At 39.2% G+C, this 19,474-nt stretch overlaps 1 protein-coding gene across 5 annotated transcripts in view; it reads left to right on the forward strand.

Moving 5' to 3' along the window:
• Positions 1-19,474, forward strand: part of LTBP1 (latent transforming growth factor beta binding protein 1) — a 427,411-nt gene that overhangs the window by 316,152 nt on the left and 91,785 nt on the right. For all 5 annotated transcript variants that reach the window (XM_082852057.1, XM_082852058.1, XM_082852059.1 and 2 more), the window contains 2 exons: positions 10,688-10,810; positions 16,900-17,022. In XM_082852057.1, coding sequence (XP_082708183.1) covers positions 10,688-10,810; positions 16,900-17,022 — 246 coding nt within the window. The remainder of the gene's footprint in view (positions 1-10,687; positions 10,811-16,899; positions 17,023-19,474) is intronic.

Here is a 19,474-nt window from a genome sequence, read left to right on the forward strand (position 1 = left end):
TGATCGATTTGAATGTATTGAAGAATCCTTGCATTCCTGGGATAAACCCCACTTGATAATGGTGTATGATCCTTTTAATGTGCTGTTGGATTCTGTTTGGTAGTATTTTGTTGAGGAATTTTGCATTCATGTTCATCAGTGATATTGGCCTGTAGTTTTATTTCTTTGTCACATCTTCGTCTGGTTTTGGTATCAGGGTGATGGTAGCCTCGTAGGATGAGTTTGGGAGTTTTCCTCCCTCTGCTATATTTTGGAAGAGTTTGAGAATGATCAGTGTTAGCTCTTCTCTAAATGTTTGATAGAATTTGCCTGTGAAGGCATCTGGTTCTGGGCTTTTGTTTGTTGGAAGATTTTTAATCACAGTCCCAATTTCAGTGCTTGTGATTGGTCTGTTTATATTTTCTGTTTCTTTCTGCTTCAGTCTCAGAAGGTTGTGCATTTCTAAGAATTTGTCCATTTCTTCCAGGTTGTCCATTTTATTGGCATATAGTTGCTTGTAGTAATCATGATCCTTTGTATTTCTGCAGTGTCAGTTGTTACTTCTTTTTCATTTCTAATTCTATTGATTTGAGTCTTCTCCCTTTTTTTCTTGATGAGTCTGGCTAATGGTTTACCAATTTTGCTTATCTTCTCAAAGAACCAGCTTTTAGTTTTGTTGATCTTTGCTATTGTTTCCTTCATTTCTTTTTCATTTATTTCTGATCTGATCTTTATGATTTCTTTCCTTCTGCTAACTTGGGGGTTTTTTTTTGTTCTTCTTTCTCTAATTGCCTTAGGTGTAAAGATAGGTTGTTTATTTGAGGTGTTTCTTGTTTCCTGAGGTAGGATTGTATTGCTATAAACTTCCCTCTTAGAACTGCTTTTGCTGCATCCCATAGGTTTGGGGTCATTGTGTTTTCATTGTCATTTGTTTGTAGGAATATTTTGATTTCCTCTTTGATTTCTTCAGTGATCTCTTGTTTATTTAGTAATGTATTGTTTAGCCTCCGTGTGTTTGTATTTCTTACAGATTTTCCTGTAATTGATATCTAGTCTCATAGCGTTGTGGTTGGAAAAGATACTTGGTGTGATTTCAGTTTTCTTAAATTTACCAAGGCTTGATTTGTGACCCAAGATATGATCTGTCCTGGAGAATGTTCCATGAGCACTTGAGAAGAATGAGTATTCTGTTGTTTCTGGATGGAATGTCCTATAAATATCAATTAAGTCCATCTTTTTCAATGTATCATTTAAAGCTTGTGTTTCCTTATTTATTTTCATTTTGAATGATCTGTCCATTGGTGAAAGTAGGATATTAAAGTCCCCTACTGTGATTGTGTTACTGTCGATTTCCCCTTTTATGGCTGTTAGCATTTGCCTTATGTGTTGAGGTGCTCCTGTGTCTTTTGGTTGAGGCATTTAATCCATTTACATTTAAGGTAATTATTGATATGTATGTTCCTATTACCATTTTCTTAATTGTTTTGGGTTTATTACTGTAGGTCTTTTCCTTCTCTGTGTTTCCTGCCTAGAGAAGTTCCTTTAGCATTTGTTGTAAAGCTGGTTTGGTGGTGCTGAATTCTGTTAGCTTTTGCTTGTTTGTAAAGGTTTTAATTTCTCCATCAAATCTGAATGAGATCCTTGCTGAGTAGAGTAATCTTGGTTGAAGATTTTTCTCCTTCATCACTTTAAATATGTCCTGCCACTCACTTCTGGCTTGCAGAGTTTCTGCTGAAAGAGCAGCTGTTAACCTTATGGGGGTTTCCTTTTATGTTATTTGCTGTTTTTCCCTTGTTGCTTTTAATATTTTTTCTTTGTATTTAATTTTTGATAATTTGCTTAATATGTGTCTTGGCATGTTTCTCCTTGCTTTTATCCTGTATGGGACTCTCTACACTTCCTAGACTTGATTGACTATTTCCTTTCCCATATTAGGGAAGTTTTCAACTGTAATCTCTTCAAATATTTTCTCAGTCCCTTTCTTTTTCTCTTCTTCTTCTGGAATCCCTATAATTCTAATGTTGGTGCATTTACTGTTGTCCCAGAGGTCTCTGAGACTGTGCTCAGTTCTTTTCATCATATTTTATTCTCCTCTGTGGTAGTTATTTCCACTGTTTTATCTTGCAGATCACTTATCAGTTCTTCTGCCTCAGTTAGTCTGTTATTGATTCTTACTAGAGAATTTTTAATGTCATTTTTTTGTGTTATTCATCATTGTTTGTTTGCTCCTTAGTTCTTCTGGGTTCTTGTTAGACGTTTCTTGTATTTTCTCCATTCTATTTCCAAGATTTTGGATCATCTTTACTATCATTACTCTGAATTCTTTTTCAGGTAGACTGCCTATTTCCTCTTCATTTGTTTGGTGTGATGGGTTTTTACCTTGCTCCTTCATCTGCTGTGTGTTTCTCTGTCTTCTCATTTTGGTTAACTTACTGTGTTTGGCTCCTCCTTTTCGCAGGCTGAAGGTTCGTAGTTCCCGTTGTTTTTGATGTCTGCCCCCAGTGGGTAAGTTTGGTTCAGTGGGTTGTGTAGGCTTACTTGTGGAGGGGACTGGTGCCTGTGTTGTGGTGGATGAGGCTGGATCTTGTCTTTCTGGTGGGCAGGACTGCATCCGGTGGTGTATTTTGGGGTGTCTGTGACCTTATTATGATTTTAGGCAGCCTCTCTGCTAATGAGTGGGGTTGTGTTCCTGTCTTGCTAGTTGTTTGGCATAGGGTGTCCAGCACTGTAGCTTGCTGGTTGTTGAGTGGTGCAGGGTCTTAGTGTTGAGATGGAGATCTCTGGGAGAGCTTTCGCCGTTTGTTATTACGTGGAGCCGGGAGGTCTCCATTGGACTGATGTCCTGAACTCAGCTCTCCCACCTCAGAGGCACAGGCCTGACACCTGGCCGGAGCACCAAGACTCTGTCAGCTACACAACTCAGAACAAAAGGGAGAGAAAAAGAAAGAAAGTAAAAAATAAAGTTATTAAAATAAAATATTTTTAAAAATTTAAAAAGTAATAAGGCTTCCCTGGTGGCACAGTGGTTGAGAATCCACCTGCCAATGTAAGGGACACAGGTTCGTGCCCTGGTCTGGGAAGATCCCACATGGTGTGGAGCAGCTAAGCCCGTATGCCACAACTACTGAGCCTGCACTGTAGAGCCCACAGGCCACAACTACTGAAACCTGTGTACCTAGAGCCCATGCTCCACAACAAGAGAAGCCACCACAGTGAGAAGCCCGCGTATGACAATGAAGAGTAGCCCCCACTCACTGCCACTAGAGAAAAGCCCGCGCAGCAACTAAGATCCAACACAGCCAAAAATAAATAAATAAATTTATTTTTAAAAAATTAAAAGTAATAAAAGGAAAAAAAAGGTAAGAAAGAAGAGAGCAACCAAACCAAAAAACAAATCCACCAGTGATAACAAGAGCTATTCTAACAAATAGCTATGATAAAATAGCTATGATAGCTATTTTGTTATCAAATAGCTGTGATAACAAAAACTATTCTAAAAAAACAAAGAAACACAAAAACAGACAGAACCCTGGGACAAATGGTAAAAGCAAAGCTATACAGACAAAATCACACAAAGAAGCACACATATACACAGTCACAAAAAGAGAAAAAGGAAAGAAATATATATATTAAAAAAGGAAGAGAGCAACCAAATCAATAAACAAATCTACCAGTGATAATAAACTCTAAATACTAAACTAAGACAAACGTAAAACCAGAAGCAAATTAGATGCAGAAAGCAAACCCCAACTGTAGTTGCTCCCAAAGTCCACCGCCTGAATTTTGGGATGATTCGTTGTGTATTCATGTATTCCACAGATGCAGGGTACATCAAGTTGATTGTGGAGCTTTAATCCGCTGCTTCTGAGGCTGCTGGGAGAGATTTCCCTTTCTCTTCTTTGTTCAGACAGCTCCCAGGGTTCAGCTTTGGATTTGGCCCTGCCTCTGCGTGTAGGTCGCCTGAGGGCTTCTATTCTTTGCTCAGACAGGATGGGTTAAAGGAGTGGCTGATTAGGAGGCTCTGGCTCACTCAGGCCGGGAAGATGGAGGGGTATGGAATGCGAGGTGAGCCTGTGGCTGCAGAGGCCAGTGTGACATCGCTGGATCACGGGACCCTGGCAGTGGCGGCTGCACAGGCTCCCCGGAAGGGGGGTGTGGAGAGTGACCTGTGCTTGCACACAGGCCCCTTGGTGGCGGCAGCAGCAGCCTTAGCGTCTCACGCCCATCTCTGGTGTGTGCGCTGATAGCCGTGGCTTGCGCCCGTCTCTAGAGCTCATTTAGGCAGTGCTCTTAATCTGCTCTCCTCGCACACGCTGAAACAATGGTCTCTTGCCTCTTAGGTAGTTCCAGACTTTTTACCGGACTCCCTCCAGGCTCGCTGTGGCACACTAGCCCCCTTCAGTCTGTGTTCACACAGCCAACCCCAGTCCTCTCCCTGGGATCTGACCTCAGCTCCTAGACCCCACTTGTCCCAGCTGGTGAGCAGACAAGGCTCTAGGGCTGGTGAGTGCTGGTCGGCACTGATCCTCTGTGCGGGAATCTCTCCGCTTTGCCCTCCGCACCCCGGTGGCTGCACTCTCCTCCATGGCTCTGAAGCTTCCCCCCTCCACCACCCGCAGTCTCCACCCAAGGAGGGGCTTCTAGTGTGTGGAAACCTTTCCTCCTTCACAGCTCCCTCCCAGAGGTGCAGCTTCTGTCCCTATTCTTTTGTCTCTGTTTTTTTCTTTTTCCCTGCCCAGGTATGTGGAGAGTTTCTTGCCTTTTGGGAAGTCTGAGGTCTTCTGCCAGCGTTCAGTGGGGTTCTGTAGGAGTTGTTCCACATGTAGTTGTATTTCTGATATATTTGTGGGGAGAAAGGTGATCTCCACATCTTACAACTCCGCCGTCTTGAAGGTCTCTCCACCATGCTTGCTTTTCTGTCAAATACGTTCTCCCATCATCTTTAGTATTTGTTTGGCCAAAAAGTTCATTCGGGTTTTTCCATAAGATGTTACAGAAAAATCTGAATGAACTTTTTGGCCAACCCAATGTAAAGACTGTGTGAAGAATAGTTGAGGGATAATTGAAGTAATGTTTGTGTGGGGAGTAATCCTGTATTTTCATGTACAATGGTGATAGAATAAGATGTTTTCTTCCCATATCAAATGGTGCTCACTCACTGAAGTCTCTTGGTCACTAATGAATTACATGAGGTTGAAAGGCTTCAGAAAAATGACTGGTTCACCGTGTTGACAGATTCATGTACTTGGTAGTAAAGGAAGTAATGCAGGTAAACTCTTGCTCTGGACCCTATTCTGACCAACCCCAAGGTGGGTGAAGTGGAAGGGGTCAGTGCAGCCACGGGCTGGCCTGTGGGAAGGTGGCCACTGCGGACCCTTAGAATTTCAGAGGTCCTGCCCACCACAGAGGGGCTTTGGGCTGTCTGGTTTGTCCCCAGGATATTAGGAAGGGAAATTTCAAAAGGGTTCCTGACCCAAATGAAGTACCTCTCGAGGCAATGAGAGAATTTGCAGGTGGGATTGCTGGCCAGCTGGGAATCATCTTTGTGAAATTGTGGAGAATGGAAAGTTGCCCAGGACCTGGAGAGAGATTAATGTCCTCATTTCCCCCCAAAGAGGAAAGAAGGTGGAGTTCGGGAACTAATGACCACTGAACTTCATGTTGATCTTGAAAAAGAACTGTAGACTGCAAGATTCCAATGATGAGGTGAAACATTTTTTAAAGGATGTGATGATCATAAAAATCAGCCAGGTTCATTAAGGACAAATTATGCCTCTGACTGCCTCTTATGATAGGGTTATTAGAGGAGGAATCAGGAAATCCTGTAGGTGTGGCATATCCAGTTTTCACCAGGCATTTGTGAGAGTCATTCAAAGTATTGTGGATGAGAAGGATTAATTTGGATTGGGTGATAGTACAGTGAGGTGGATTCATAAACTCGTTAACAGTCATCCACAAATTGCTGACCTAGTAAACTCCTGGCAACTTCCTTACTGTGGGAGGTTTAATTAATTCATGAATGGCACATGCCAAATTATGTCCCCAAAGCCCATTGGTAAATTGTTTTTCTTGAATTCGTGACCCATTTTTCTATGGACAGTTTCCCTTTTGAACTCATTATGTATTATGCGTGTAAGAATTTGGGTGATACAACTCTTCTATAAGACTGTAATCCTAGAATGAGTTTTGAGCTCCAATACAGAAAACAGAGACATAACCATCTCCCTCTGCTGAAGGGGTAAGGGGCTGTGGGTGTTGGGTGGTAGATAGTAGGGTGGGTAGAGACCACCTTGTTTCCCGTGGCATTGGTCCTCCCAAGGGTTAGAACTAGGGATTATGGGGGCCTGACTTTCTGTCAGTACCATTCAGGGCCCCACAAGTTTGTACTGTATCCTTGACTGAATTGAAAAACCCTGGAAACGATTGAAAGTTTTTCAAGTAGAGGAACAACATCATTGGTCAGATTTGTATTTTAGAAATATTTGCTGTGGCTGCAATTTGGATAATGGATTTGATAGGGTCAAACTTTAAATAGAGAAACAAAAGATTATGCCAGTAACCCAGGTGAGAGATAATGGTAGTGGTGGGAATGAAGTAAAGTTGGGTGTATTTGAGAGAGATTTGGTAAGTAGAATTTACATGACTTGGTAGTAAATTGAATGTGGGGAAAGAGGGAGAGTAAGGAATCTAGAAGGGATGACTCCCAAGTTTCTGACTTGGACATCTGAGTGGGTCGTGGTAGCCTATATTGACATGAAAGACAGCATAAAGAGAAGGCAGGAAAAGGATCAGTTTGGGCCATGAGGACTGTGGGACATCAAACAGAGATGTCCCAGTAAACTAACAGAATATAACAGTAAAATTAATTTCTAAGATCGTAGCTGTGGTGATGAGCAGTTAAGGAGAGAGGTCTGGCTAAAGATACAACACTGAGTTTATTTCATTCCCTTTACATCCGCCAAGTGAGACTCCACTCTAGACACCTTCCTTCTGTATAGAGATTCTTTTTTTTTCTTAAATTGAGATATAATTGTGAGATAGCATTATATTTCAGGTGTACAAAATGATTCAATATTTGTATACATTGCAACATGATCACCATAATAAGTCTAGTTAACATCCATCACCATACATGGTTACAAATTTTTTTTTTCTTGTGATGAAGACTTTTAAGATCCACAGTTGACCCTCTAACAATGAGGGCATTAGGGGCACCAACCCTCTGTGCAGCTGAAAATCTGCATATAACTTATAGTTGGCCCTCTGCATCCACGGTTTCTCCCAACCACGGATCATGTAGTACTGTAGTATTTACTGTTGAAAAACATCCATGTGTAATTGGATGCATACAGTTCAAACCCATGTTCTTCAAGGGCCAACTGGATTCTCTTGGCAACTTTCAAGTACGCAATACAGTGTTACTGACTATGGTCACCATGCTGTACATTACATCACCATGACATTTATTTTATAGCTGGAGGTTTGTACATTTTTAGTGATATTTTACTATATATCATTATCTCCTTAAGAGCATAAGTGCCACTAAGCTCATGTACTTATTCAACTCAAACTGTTCTATCTACAGGATTCTGGTTCCATGCAATTATGACTGTAGTAAGTAAAGAATAAACACATCAGGGTCTCCTGGATATTTCAAAGCATTCTGCTTCATCGTTAATCATGGTAGTAGCCTGGTAAAATAGAAGTTTTATAAGTACCTCCTGAATGGTAATCTGCAATGCCTGTTAATTTACTTTAAGAGAAAATATGGTCTTAGAAATTAATTTTACTGTTATATTCTGCAGTCTTATAAATCACACTCTCCGGTGCATGAAAAATTAAAAAGAGCAATTGATACATTTTTCAACTTGTTAACATTTTTGAAACCAAACCAGATCCTAGACGTGACATTTTTGCATTGCTGCTGGAATTTCCATGCCCAACGTCTATGTTCATTCTGTCCCATTATTTATTTTGGCTCCAGTGTTTGGCTTCTTCTTTGAAGTAGTTTGCTTTCAGTGTTTACAAAAGTGGACTCCCGCAACCAAAGAAAGGATGGATAATGAGTCAGTCTGAAAGTGTTACAGTTTTTGTTTGTAGTGGAATAGGGTCACTCTACTATAATTAGTGATGTTGTGAAAGCAAGGCAGAACGCCTAGGCAGTGTCAATTACTTGGCTGTTTTCAGTAAGCGTATGGCATACACACACGTGCACACACACAAGCTCCCCGGTGCCTTATTTTGGTAATACTCTACTTCTGAATTCCATTGTAAAAAAGAAAAAGGTAGAGTACCGTTTTAATGAAATGCAGTGCAAATGAATGATTGCTGACTTAAAACTAGGTCTCTGTTAATGTGCTCGTGATTCTCTGTTAATACTGAGGTGGAAAGCTGTATTGCTTTTGTGGCAAGCATTGTGAAATGAAAGGGATACAATCAAGAGCCTTTTCCTTTTTATTGTTTGTCTGCCTTATGTATAAAATACTTTGATTAAGTTGTAGCCCACTGTAAAATTAAGTATAAATTGTGATGCTGTGTATATTTTTGGTACTTTACGGTTGAAGTTTTTTCTCTTTAAATTTTTGATTTTTTATGCTACATTATGTACCTTCTTTCTGCAATATACAGTGGACTTACCCAGGGGCATTCAAATGGGGCACAGAACTCAAATTTTTCTTTTTGAATTAACAATATTCTAGTAGGAGCTTAATGAAAGTTTCTTGAATGAAATCAGTGAACACTTAGATAATGATTATTGATATAAATGCTGTGTTAGCAAATCATAAGAACAAAGTCATGCTTTTTCTGTTTAACTTTTTCTATCTCTAGACTTAACTTTGCCTATGACAGAACCTTACAGTTTAAAAGATGGTCTTTGGAGTTAGGCTGACTGAGTTCAAATCTGAGCCATCACTTTCTAACCATGTGGCCTTGGACAAGCTTTGAACTTCTTTAAATCTCAGTTCCGTCCTCTGTGAAGGGTTAACCCATATGGATTTTGTTAGCATTAAATGAGAGAATATGTGTAAAGCCTTCAGTGCCTTCATACAGTAAGTGCCTGATAAGGATTAGCTATTATTCCATTGTATATATGTGCCACATCTTCTTTATCCATTCATCTGTCGATGGACACTTAGGTTGCTTCCATGTCCTGGCTATTGTAAATAGAGCTGCAATGAACATTGTGGTACATGCCTCTTTTTGAATTATGGTTTTCTCAAGGTATATGTCCAGTAGTGGGATTGCTGGGTCATATGGTAGTTCTATTTTTAGTTTTTTAAGGAACCTCCATAGTGGCTGTATCAATTTACATTCCCACCAACAGTGCAAGAGGATTCCCTTTCCTCCACACCCTCTCCAGCATTTATTGTTTGTAGATTTTTTTGGTGATGGCCATTCTGACTGGTGTGGGATGATAACCTCATTGTAGTTTTGATTTGCATTTCTCTAATGATTAGTGATGTTGAGCATTCTTTCATGTGTTTGTTGGCAGTCTGTATATCTTCTTTGGAGAAATGTCTGTTTAGGTCTTCTGACCATTTTTGGATTGGGCTGTTTGTTTTTTTGATATTGGACTGCATGAGCTGCTTGTAAATAAAAAGAAATGAAATTGAGTTATTTTTAGTGAGGTGGATGGACCTAGAGTCTGTCATACAGAGTGAAGTAAGTCAGAAAGAGAAAAACAAATACTGTATGCTAACACATATATATGGAATCTAAAAAAAAATGTAAAATTGATAGCTAGTGGGAAGCAGCCACATAGCACAAGGAGACCAGCTCGGTGCTTTGTGACCATCTAGAGGGGGGCGGATAGGGAGGGTGGGAGGGAGGGAGACGCAAGAGGGAAGAGATATGGGGATATATGTATATGTATAACTGATTCACTTTGTTATAAAGCAGAAACTAACACACCATTGTAAAGCAATTATACTCCAATAAAAATGTTAAAAAAAAAAAGATTAGATATTATTATTGTATCTGCCTCTTCAGCCTATACCCCACCTTCACACTACCCAGTAGGCTTATGTTTGTCCCTTAGATTGTGTTTTTTTCTTTAATCACTGATTCAATGCCATCTTAGAATGTTTTCCCTGATTTTTTTTCACCTTTCTGTTAAAACTTTCCCATGGTTTTTCTGGGTCATGAGTCATACCTCTTGTTTCGGTGAACGCTGACATTCTACTGAAGTTCATCAGTTCCCTAACTAGACCTCCACACATCTTTGGTTCTTTGGAATATTTTATCTTGCAGGGGATGTTGCTCTACATCTATCCTCTCTTCCTCCCTCCCCTCTAAAACAAGCCTTCCATTGAGTTTATTTGTAGAGCATGTTTGGTTCCTTTTTTGAGCTACTTTGCAGAAAGTAAATTAAGCCGTGGAACCATCATACACATACCTCATACCAGAGCTTCTCTTCCTCTTAAGTGCTAATTTGAAAGCTTATCTTAAAGAACCTGCCCCTCTTGGGAATTCTCTGGTGGTCTAGTGGTTAGGACTCCACACTGTCACTGCTGAGGGCCTGGGTTCAATCCCTGGTTGGGGAACTAAAAATCCCAGAAGCCGCATGGTGCGGCCAAAAAAAGAAAAAGAATCTGCCCCTCTTTAGAAGATCCACTATTTCTAACCAAATTCAACTTTATTTATGTTTTATTTCTTTTTTTCCTCTTTGTCTTTTTTTTCCCCTTTCCATTATACCCCGTTCTTTAAGATGTGGATGAATGCCTGGAACCAGATATCTGCACAAATGGTACATGCTCCAACCTCGAAGGATCCTACATGTGTTCGTGCCACAAGGGCTATACCCCAACTCCAGACCACAAGCGCTGTAAAGGTAAATACTGTGACCAGATGTCTCATTTTTATTTGAACTGCACTTAAAAACATATTAGAGTAACTAGCCTTAAAAAAGGGAAACATACTACCTGTCATTTATTTTGATTGAGCTACTTGGAGCACATTTTGGTTGGCATCTTTGAAAGTGACTCCTCATGGTGATTAAATACAGACCCTATCTGTTTACATAGAGAAAAACAGTGTTTTTTTAGAGAACATCTGTAAACCACAGATCTGTTTTGTTTTTTCCAGTTATAAAAACAAGACATGCAGTTGTACAACTCTGTGAATATACTAAAAACTATTGAATTGTACACTTTAAATAGATGAATTATGTGGTGTGTGATTTTTATTTCAATACAATTGCTATTAAAAAACATGCATTTGCTATACAAAATGTAGCAAATGCAGAAAGGTAAAAAAGATAAAGTAATAATCTTTCCACCTCATTTGCGGATATTCGTATCTCATGGATATTTTATATCATTATGTTCTGTGTACAGTTTTCTATCTTGCTTTTTGTCATTTAATAGTATATCATGAGCATTTTACATTTCATTAATAACTCTTTTCAAACATTAGTTTTAAAGGCAGTGTAATATCCCGGTGTATTGCTGTGTCACCATTTTCTTGGTGTTCTTCAGGTGTTGAACAACATACTTTTTCCAGCTTCTGATTATTATGTAAAAATAAAACCTAACAGGCATCTCTTTAAAAAATAAACCTTTGCCTGAATTTTCGGATTACTTCCTTATTTATAAAAGTGGAATAATCAGGCAAAATGTTCTGTGTTTAACTATTTCAGTAGAAGAACACTAATTTCTAATTTTAAAAGATTTAATTCTAGAAGATTTAATTCTAAAAGATTTAATATGTATTTTATGTGCTAATTTCCTAAACACTTCTAATTATTAAACACTTATTTCATACATCTGTTAAACATTTATATTTCCTCTTTTGTAAATTTGTTAATATCTTTTCCCATTAATCAAGTTTTTAAGTCAATGTGTATGAACACTTTATATATAGGATATATATATATATATATATATAAACCTATGTACAGTGTATATATTTAATGTATACCGTTTTCTTTAGAATATTAATGTAATTTGTCCAAGGTTTTGCTAATTTTTTAAATAATTTTTTAAGAAGTTTTCATTTTTTCTGTGGTTAAATCTATGGATTGTTTCCCTTCTGCTCTCTTCCATCCCTTTTATACCTAAAAGCATGCTCTTTCAAAGGGAGAAAGAGGAAATAAGTAAAAAAATTTTTTCTTTACTGTCTCAATGAAAGTGAAGGATCTAGGGTAGTGGTTAATTTATCACTGTGGTAGGGAAGCAGTAAACAGATACCCTACTACTGACCTGTAAGAATTGAAGCATCTTCCACTGGCAGTAGGGAAATCACAGACGTCTGAATTTGCTGCCTTACTCCTTCCATACAGCAGAATACTATCCACTCCCAGGAGAGCATATGAAGTAGGCACATCTCCCTTTTCTCCTGGTCCTTTCCCACATCCGCAGCTTTCCTTCTGAATCCTTAAGCTGGGCATCTCCTCAGAAAAAGTTAAACATGAGAATCACTTGAAAGGTATTATATCTTCCTTACATACAGGACTAATGGTGGCTGAAGGTCTCAGCATTAGAAGCCATTGTTAATCTTTATTTGATTGATTTATCTGGTTTATTGCCTGTCATGTTACTTTCTCTTCCCAGTCTGCCTGCTTCTTCTCATCTGCTTATTCATAAAAACTCTTGTAATCGGCCCGCACTTCATAGTCCAAATTTGTCACCACTGCTTTCTTCAGTTTGCAATCTCTGTGCCATCCAACTGATGTCACAACTGCCCTGGGTATATTCTGTGCTTATTTTGACTCAAGTACTTGCTCATAATTATCCTGCCCTGCACACCGATCTTCTTCCTCACTACTGACCTGAATCCTGGCTCTTCCAGGGATTCACTATACAACCTTGGATAGATAATCTCAGGTTTCCTGATATCATGTCATCCCTAAAATCCTAGGGTTGGACTCTCTAGAGGGAAAATGCACAGCGTAGATACATGTTGAATGAATGACTCATTACCACCGTCTTCCTCTTGGCGTTGCCATCCCAGATGAGCCTGCTCCTCTCTAGTCAGTCTCCCTACTACCTGAGAATTCACACCATCAATTGATGCCACCCCTAGGAACACTCGTATTTTCTAGTCTCTGGGGCACTCTGCTGGGCTGCTGCAGAAGCTTCTATTCATCCTTCCTTTCCTTCCTCTCAAGTGTATGAAGGAACCAACATGTTCCAGGCACTGCGTATGTTACCAAGAGGCTGAAATCTCTCAAAGAACTATTACTCATTGGAAGAGATGCAAACCTGCATCAGATAATTGGAGACAGTGAAGTACTAAGTGATGAAAGTTAAGTTGTCAGTGATGTCATGTGAATGTCATGTACTCCTGACATTATGTGAGGACCAAAGCACTTTACCTCTGTGCTATTCTTTCCAAAAACCTGTAACCCCTGTCTTAATCATGAGAAAAACATCAGACAAGTCCAAAGTGGGGACATTCTGTGGAATTCTGGCCCATATCCTCAAGGCAATTGACGTTGTCAAAACAAGGAAAGACTGACTGGAGAGATGAGACACCTGCATATAATATGTTCCCCTGGATTGGATCCTGGAACAGAAAGAGGACCTGCATAGAAAAACTGGTGAAATCCAAATAAGTCTGGAGTTTCGGGTTTTTTTTCTTTTAAAAGGCAGTATGTCATATTCTAGCTGTGATACTCTGAAGCTGTGTTAGCTTGGATAAGTTATCTCATTTCGCCAGGGCTTACTTGCTCATCTGCAAGAAGGTAACAATGATGGCATCTGTGAGGGTTGATGTGAGGATTGCATGAGATAATATAGGGTAATGAGATACCAGAGATAATACATGGAGGATGAGATATAAGGCAGGGGCAGAGCATGACATTTTGTGGTAGATGTTGTTATTCACCGAATAATAGGCATGTACAAAGTTCTGCTGAAGCCAAGAAGTGTGTGACTAATTCAGATTGCATGCTTCTGGGAAGGCTTTGCAGAGGTGTCACTATTTGAACTTGGTCTTAAAATATTGAATACAGAGGGGAGAAAACCTTAGCAGGCAGAGGAAACAGCACCGCATTGACTGTGTCTTCACCTCACTCAATGTATTGACAACTCTTTTCAGGTTGTAAATACATTATCTAGTGTATTAATCCATTACTTATTTGTATCTTTGTATTTCTTTGTACATTTTAGTGCTGTATGTACTAAATGTATAAATACCCTAGAGATAGTCTCTCTTTTAACTCTGAGCAGGACTTATCATAGTAATATGGGCAAAAAGTCCCTTAAAGAAATACATTTGGGGACTTCCCTGGTGGCACAGTGGTTAATAATCTGCCTGCCAATGCAGGGGACACGGGTTCGAGCCCTGATCCGGGAAGATCCCATATGCCACAGAGCACCTAAGCCCGTACGCCACAACTACTGAGCCTGCGCTCTAGAGCCCAAGAGTCACTACTGAAGCCCACATGCCTAGAGCCCGTGCCCCGCAAAAAGAGAAGCCACCTCAATGAGAAGCCCACACACCGCAATGAAGAGTAGCCCCTGCTCGCCGTAACTAGAGAAAGCCTGCGTGCAGCAACAGACCCAACGCAGCCAAAATAAAAATGAAATAATAAATTGATTAAAAAAACCAAACAAACAAATACCTTTTGTGAAGAATAATATTTTCGGTTCATGTCTTGGCATGAGAGAGAAGACATTTGTCCTGCATGCCCATTTTATTAGAAAGTATTCTTTTGTCATAGGAAATTTGTCCCTCATCAGAAAAGAAAAAATGCTTTTTAATGTGTAGAATTATGCTGCCTCTGTTCCTGTGTCCTTTTAAAGACCCAAAGATCACCTCATTCAAGATAACAGAGTTGCCTCGAGTTTTTCCAAATATGTGTATCATTACTTATAATGAATTACTTCTGACAGTCTTCCCAACATAAATGAGTAACTTATGTAAGATGTCTGGTGTATCCTTACAGTACTTGGAATGGAGGGTATAGTCTTGCTGCAAACATCTTCACGTGGGAATGCTTAATTTTTCATCTTCTTTGAGAAAGTCAAAAAGAGGCCAAAGCATTAAAAATGTTGTCAGACATTACGTGAGATCCAACCAGCTACATGAGCTATTGTTGGTCTTAAATTCTTGAACTGACGTCTCAAGTATTTTATAGAATGTGCTGAAAGAAAACATGGTGTGGGCTCGTCTTTGCTGTCGACCACTTGAAAAGCTAGTAGACTGAGAATGCTGGAAAGGTGTAAAATCATTCGTAAGACAAAATTCTTATTTAATTTCTCTATTGGTAGTCAACAGTTGGCAGCCAGGAATTATATATAAACAAAAGGGATCAACTTCACAATAAGTGAAACAAAAGTTTCTAGTAAACTCAAGTAATTTCTGCAAGAAATTAAATCAGAAACAAATTTCTGAACTCCAGTTACATTAATAGTCAATGTGAGCTTTTTCAGGAAGCATAACCTGACACCTTGCTTGCCTGAAGGTAAAATTCAAAAGGTTAATGCCTCACTAGAGGTTAAGAAATGCAACTTTGCTCAGGAAACAGGTAATTGTCAGTGATGCTTGAGGTAAAGGACTGTGCAGTTAATTGAGTTCTCCTGGCAAAAACTTGTAGATGCAAGGGGGAAAAGTGGTGGAAGAGGGGCGTGGTGGTGGGATGAATTGGGAGATTGGGATTGACATGTATACACTAATATGTATAAAATGGATGATAACTAATAAGAACCTGCTAGATAAAAAATTTTTTAAAAACCTTGTAGATGCATTTTAAGTAACAGGATATTTTCAGAAGGAAGCACTAGTCAGACATTGATCTTTAGGATGTGATTTCCTTAAAACAAGTTCTGCTCTTTTAAGATCGGGACTCCTCTCTCCCACCCTGAGTACAGGGCTGGTGTGTTTTCATCCATTGTCTCCACTAATCCTCACAGCAGACCTGTGGTGGAGGTGGTGAAGCTCAGTCCTACCATATTTTAATGATCATAAACTCTTACAAACTGACTAGCTCTTCAGCAGAACCTTCTGAGGCTGTATCCTCATAGAGAAGGCAAGACAGCACTATCTAATTAGATCAGACCAACCTGACAGCCAAACAAAAGCGTTTAGAAAACGCGCTGCTTCTACCACAAGTGTTCAAGGTATTGAGGAGGCCAGGCTTTTCTTCATTCGTGTGAATTCATATCCACGACTAGGAAACTTATAAAGAATTATGTTCTTTCTCAGTCAAGAGCTCTATGTTTATTCAAGGCATTTGAAAAAAAGTCCTCACTCATCACTTTCTCCTTAGACATTCCAACATCTATCATCAAAACATCATGCCTCTTGGCTTTCCTTGTTACTTTGAAAATGAGCTCAGTGTCCTTTAACACAACTGTTTGACCTTATACTTTTCCAGGTTCTTCTAGTACAGTAGAAATCTCTATTTCCTCCCATAACTGCCTCCATTATGGTTTTGTTTTTTAAATTCTTGGGAGAGTTTGAATTCTGCCTTTTTTCTGCCTTCTACAGGTCTGCAAACTGCCTCGTAGCCATTTGTGCTGAGGTTCTTTCTTTTTTCAACTCTAAAATATTTCATATTGTGTTTGTGCTATATCCAAAGTATGAGAGAAAGAGATGGCAAAGAGCTTGATGTTGTATTGAAAACAATTTTACTTCATCATAAATTTGTCATCTATTTGTAATTATTTCTTGTCTACAGTTCAGCATACTGAGGTTGATGGTTGGTACACTGGTGGGCTGATTCAAACTAAAACGTAGAGTGCCTCACCTAGGAGAAGTACTATTATTTTTGTGATAATCACCCCAGAATGCATTGGAAAGGGCAGAGCCTTTTTCTCTGCTTATTAAAAAGTTTCTATTGTGGTTCATGCCTTAAAAGGCCAGCCTGGAAATGGAAGGCTTTGAGGGCAGTAGCTTGGTTTACAGTCTCAAACTTTAGCTAATGGGGTGTTTAGATATAAGAACTAATGTAAACAATTGTCATTGTGTTTACAGATGTTGACGAATGTCAGCAAGGGAATCTGTGCATAAACGGGCAGTGCAAGAACACCGAGGGCTCCTTCAGGTGTACCTGTGGGCAGGGCTACCAGCTGTCAGCAACAAAAGACCAGTGTGAAGGTAGGAGTGTAGCACCATGAACTACTGTGATTGCAGTTTAAGGCACGTGCCTACAATAAAAAGTGCACTCAGTAAAGTGAGTGGGTTTTGAGAAACTACCTACGTGATTGTTTTACTGTGCCAGAAATCAAGGGACTTACACTTAAGTCAGAAAAGTCAATGAAACAGGATGGGAAAAGTCTAAATTTGAAAACTAAGGTATTAGTGGTCAGTGGCTGGGCATTACTATTGGAAAGAAAAATGGTTACTCTGTGTAATTCCTTACTTGCAGAAAATCAATTGTATTAAAATCATTTGAAAGTTTCACCTAATAGGATTAACACCTAGAAGCGAATTATGTCAGCCTGGTATTATGTTTTGGAATATTAATGATCTAGTTTTTGTATGCATTGAGCTTTTTAAAATTCTTACTTTAAAAAAAATAATCACTAAACAAGACTTTTCAGGAAGACTGAAATAGCATCCCCCTTATACTCAGGGATAAAGTTTGTGAAATATACCCTGTTCCTACAGGTGATAGTGAGGATTTTGGACCTCACTGGGGTTGACCTTAGACTTAAAAAAAAGTATTTTTCTTCATTGAACTTCATACAGAATTACAGATTGGCCCTTCAACAACACATGTTTGAACTGCATGGGTCCATTTATATGCAGATTTTTTTCAGTGAATACTTAGTAGAGTACTACACGATCTGTGGTTGGTTGAATCCTCAGATGCAGAACTGTGGAGACAGAAGACCAACTGTCAGGTTAAATGCAAATTTTTGACTGTGTGGTGGTTGGGCCCCCTAACCCCCTCATTGTTCAAGGGTCAACTGTACTTCACTTCCCAACAAGTATATGCTTCCTGAGCTTGAAAATACTATGGTATCACCAGTGACAAGCACAAGTGTCCAGAGTTCCTGAAAAGAAATGTCATTTAAACGTCATTTATTTAAGAATACACATTGTACTTGATCAGTTGTTTTATTATAGGGAAACAAATCATATCCATGTCTGTATGTAAACTTTAGATATTTAATAAGTAGAAAGGTCTCCTGAGGTAGTGTTATAAAAGAGACAATGTATGGTGGTCCTACAAAGGGATCTACCAATATTATCATAACCTTCTTCAATTATCCCTTTCTAGAACAAAGAGAGTCATTACAATACCTAATCTAGAGGTGAAGAATGATCAAACAAACACACTCATGTACACAGATAAATTAAGTAATTTGTTCTAGATTCTAGTCCCTCTCATAGTTTTTATACTTTATTTAATGAATCCTGACCTTTACAGTGTGTGTGATAAGGGTAGACGTCCACCCATAATGTAATAAGGCTATCGTGTTCATAGTCCTTCCTTTTGAAGAGCCAGTGATGTCACTCCTAGAGATAAGTCAGACACAGGAGAATCACCCACCAGGTTAGAAATAGGGGCAAACCAATGTTAGGTGCTAAATGCCAGGATGATCAGAATGATGCTATAAAGCAGAGTAGGATAGAACAGTGGTGTAGGGTCCCTGTGGTGTTAACTCTTGCAGAATCACATTGCCAGAAGTAGATACACATATGCAAAATGTGATGAATAAAGTTGATCAGCAAACAGCATGAAATAAGTGCCTGCTGATTGTTGAAACACTAGGTCATCTAAGGAGTAAAAAAAGATGTGGTAGACAGAGGCCCTGCCTCAGGAAAGTCAGAATCTGATGGTGAAGGTAAATGATGGAATACATGCAATATATTATCATGCCTCTTATGTGTGGATATGATGCAGGCACGTGTGTGAGCCTGAGCTCAGGATTGCGGTTACAAAACAAATAATCTCTAAGCAGAGGATGTGTGTGTCAAGCAAGAGAGATTCAGAAGCAATGTAGGTATCAAATGGGCTGAGAGCCCATTTGAAGGACCATTAGATTTGCCCAGAAAATCATTGAGAGAGAGGGAAGGTGGAAGCCTGATTGCTAGGGGTCTAAAGGGTAAATTACTGGAAAAGAATTGAAGACCTTCACGCCATGACACTTTTCAATTAGGGGGGTCAGCAAACTTCTCCTGTAAAGGGCCAGATAGTATATGAATGTGTGGTGCTATTTTCCAATAAAACTTTATTTATAATAATGGGCAGTGGTGGGCTGTAGCTTGCTGACCCCTGCTTTAGACTATCACAGGCCTTAGTGCTTTTAAACTCAGAGTGTTAAACTTGAACCTATAGAAGGAATTCCAAGAAGCTTCGTGTGATTCCCAGATTACAGCCAAGTATTTGCCCCTCATCAGTGACCAGTGGAATTAATATGTACAGATTCTCAGCTCATTGCTTAAATTTTTAAGCTCATCTGGTTTTCCCTACAGGGATATTAATGAGTGACCTTCTACTAGAGGTCAGTTTGAATCACATAATGAAAATTCTAAATTAATTAGAAACCAGATAGTTTATAGACCTCCTTTACATGAATGATTAAAAACTCACTTTTAA

The sequence above is a fragment of the Leucopleurus acutus genome, assembly GCF_964270905.1.
Source record: "Leucopleurus acutus genome assembly, chromosome: 12".
NCBI lineage: Eukaryota > Metazoa > Chordata > Mammalia > Artiodactyla > Delphinidae > Leucopleurus > Leucopleurus acutus.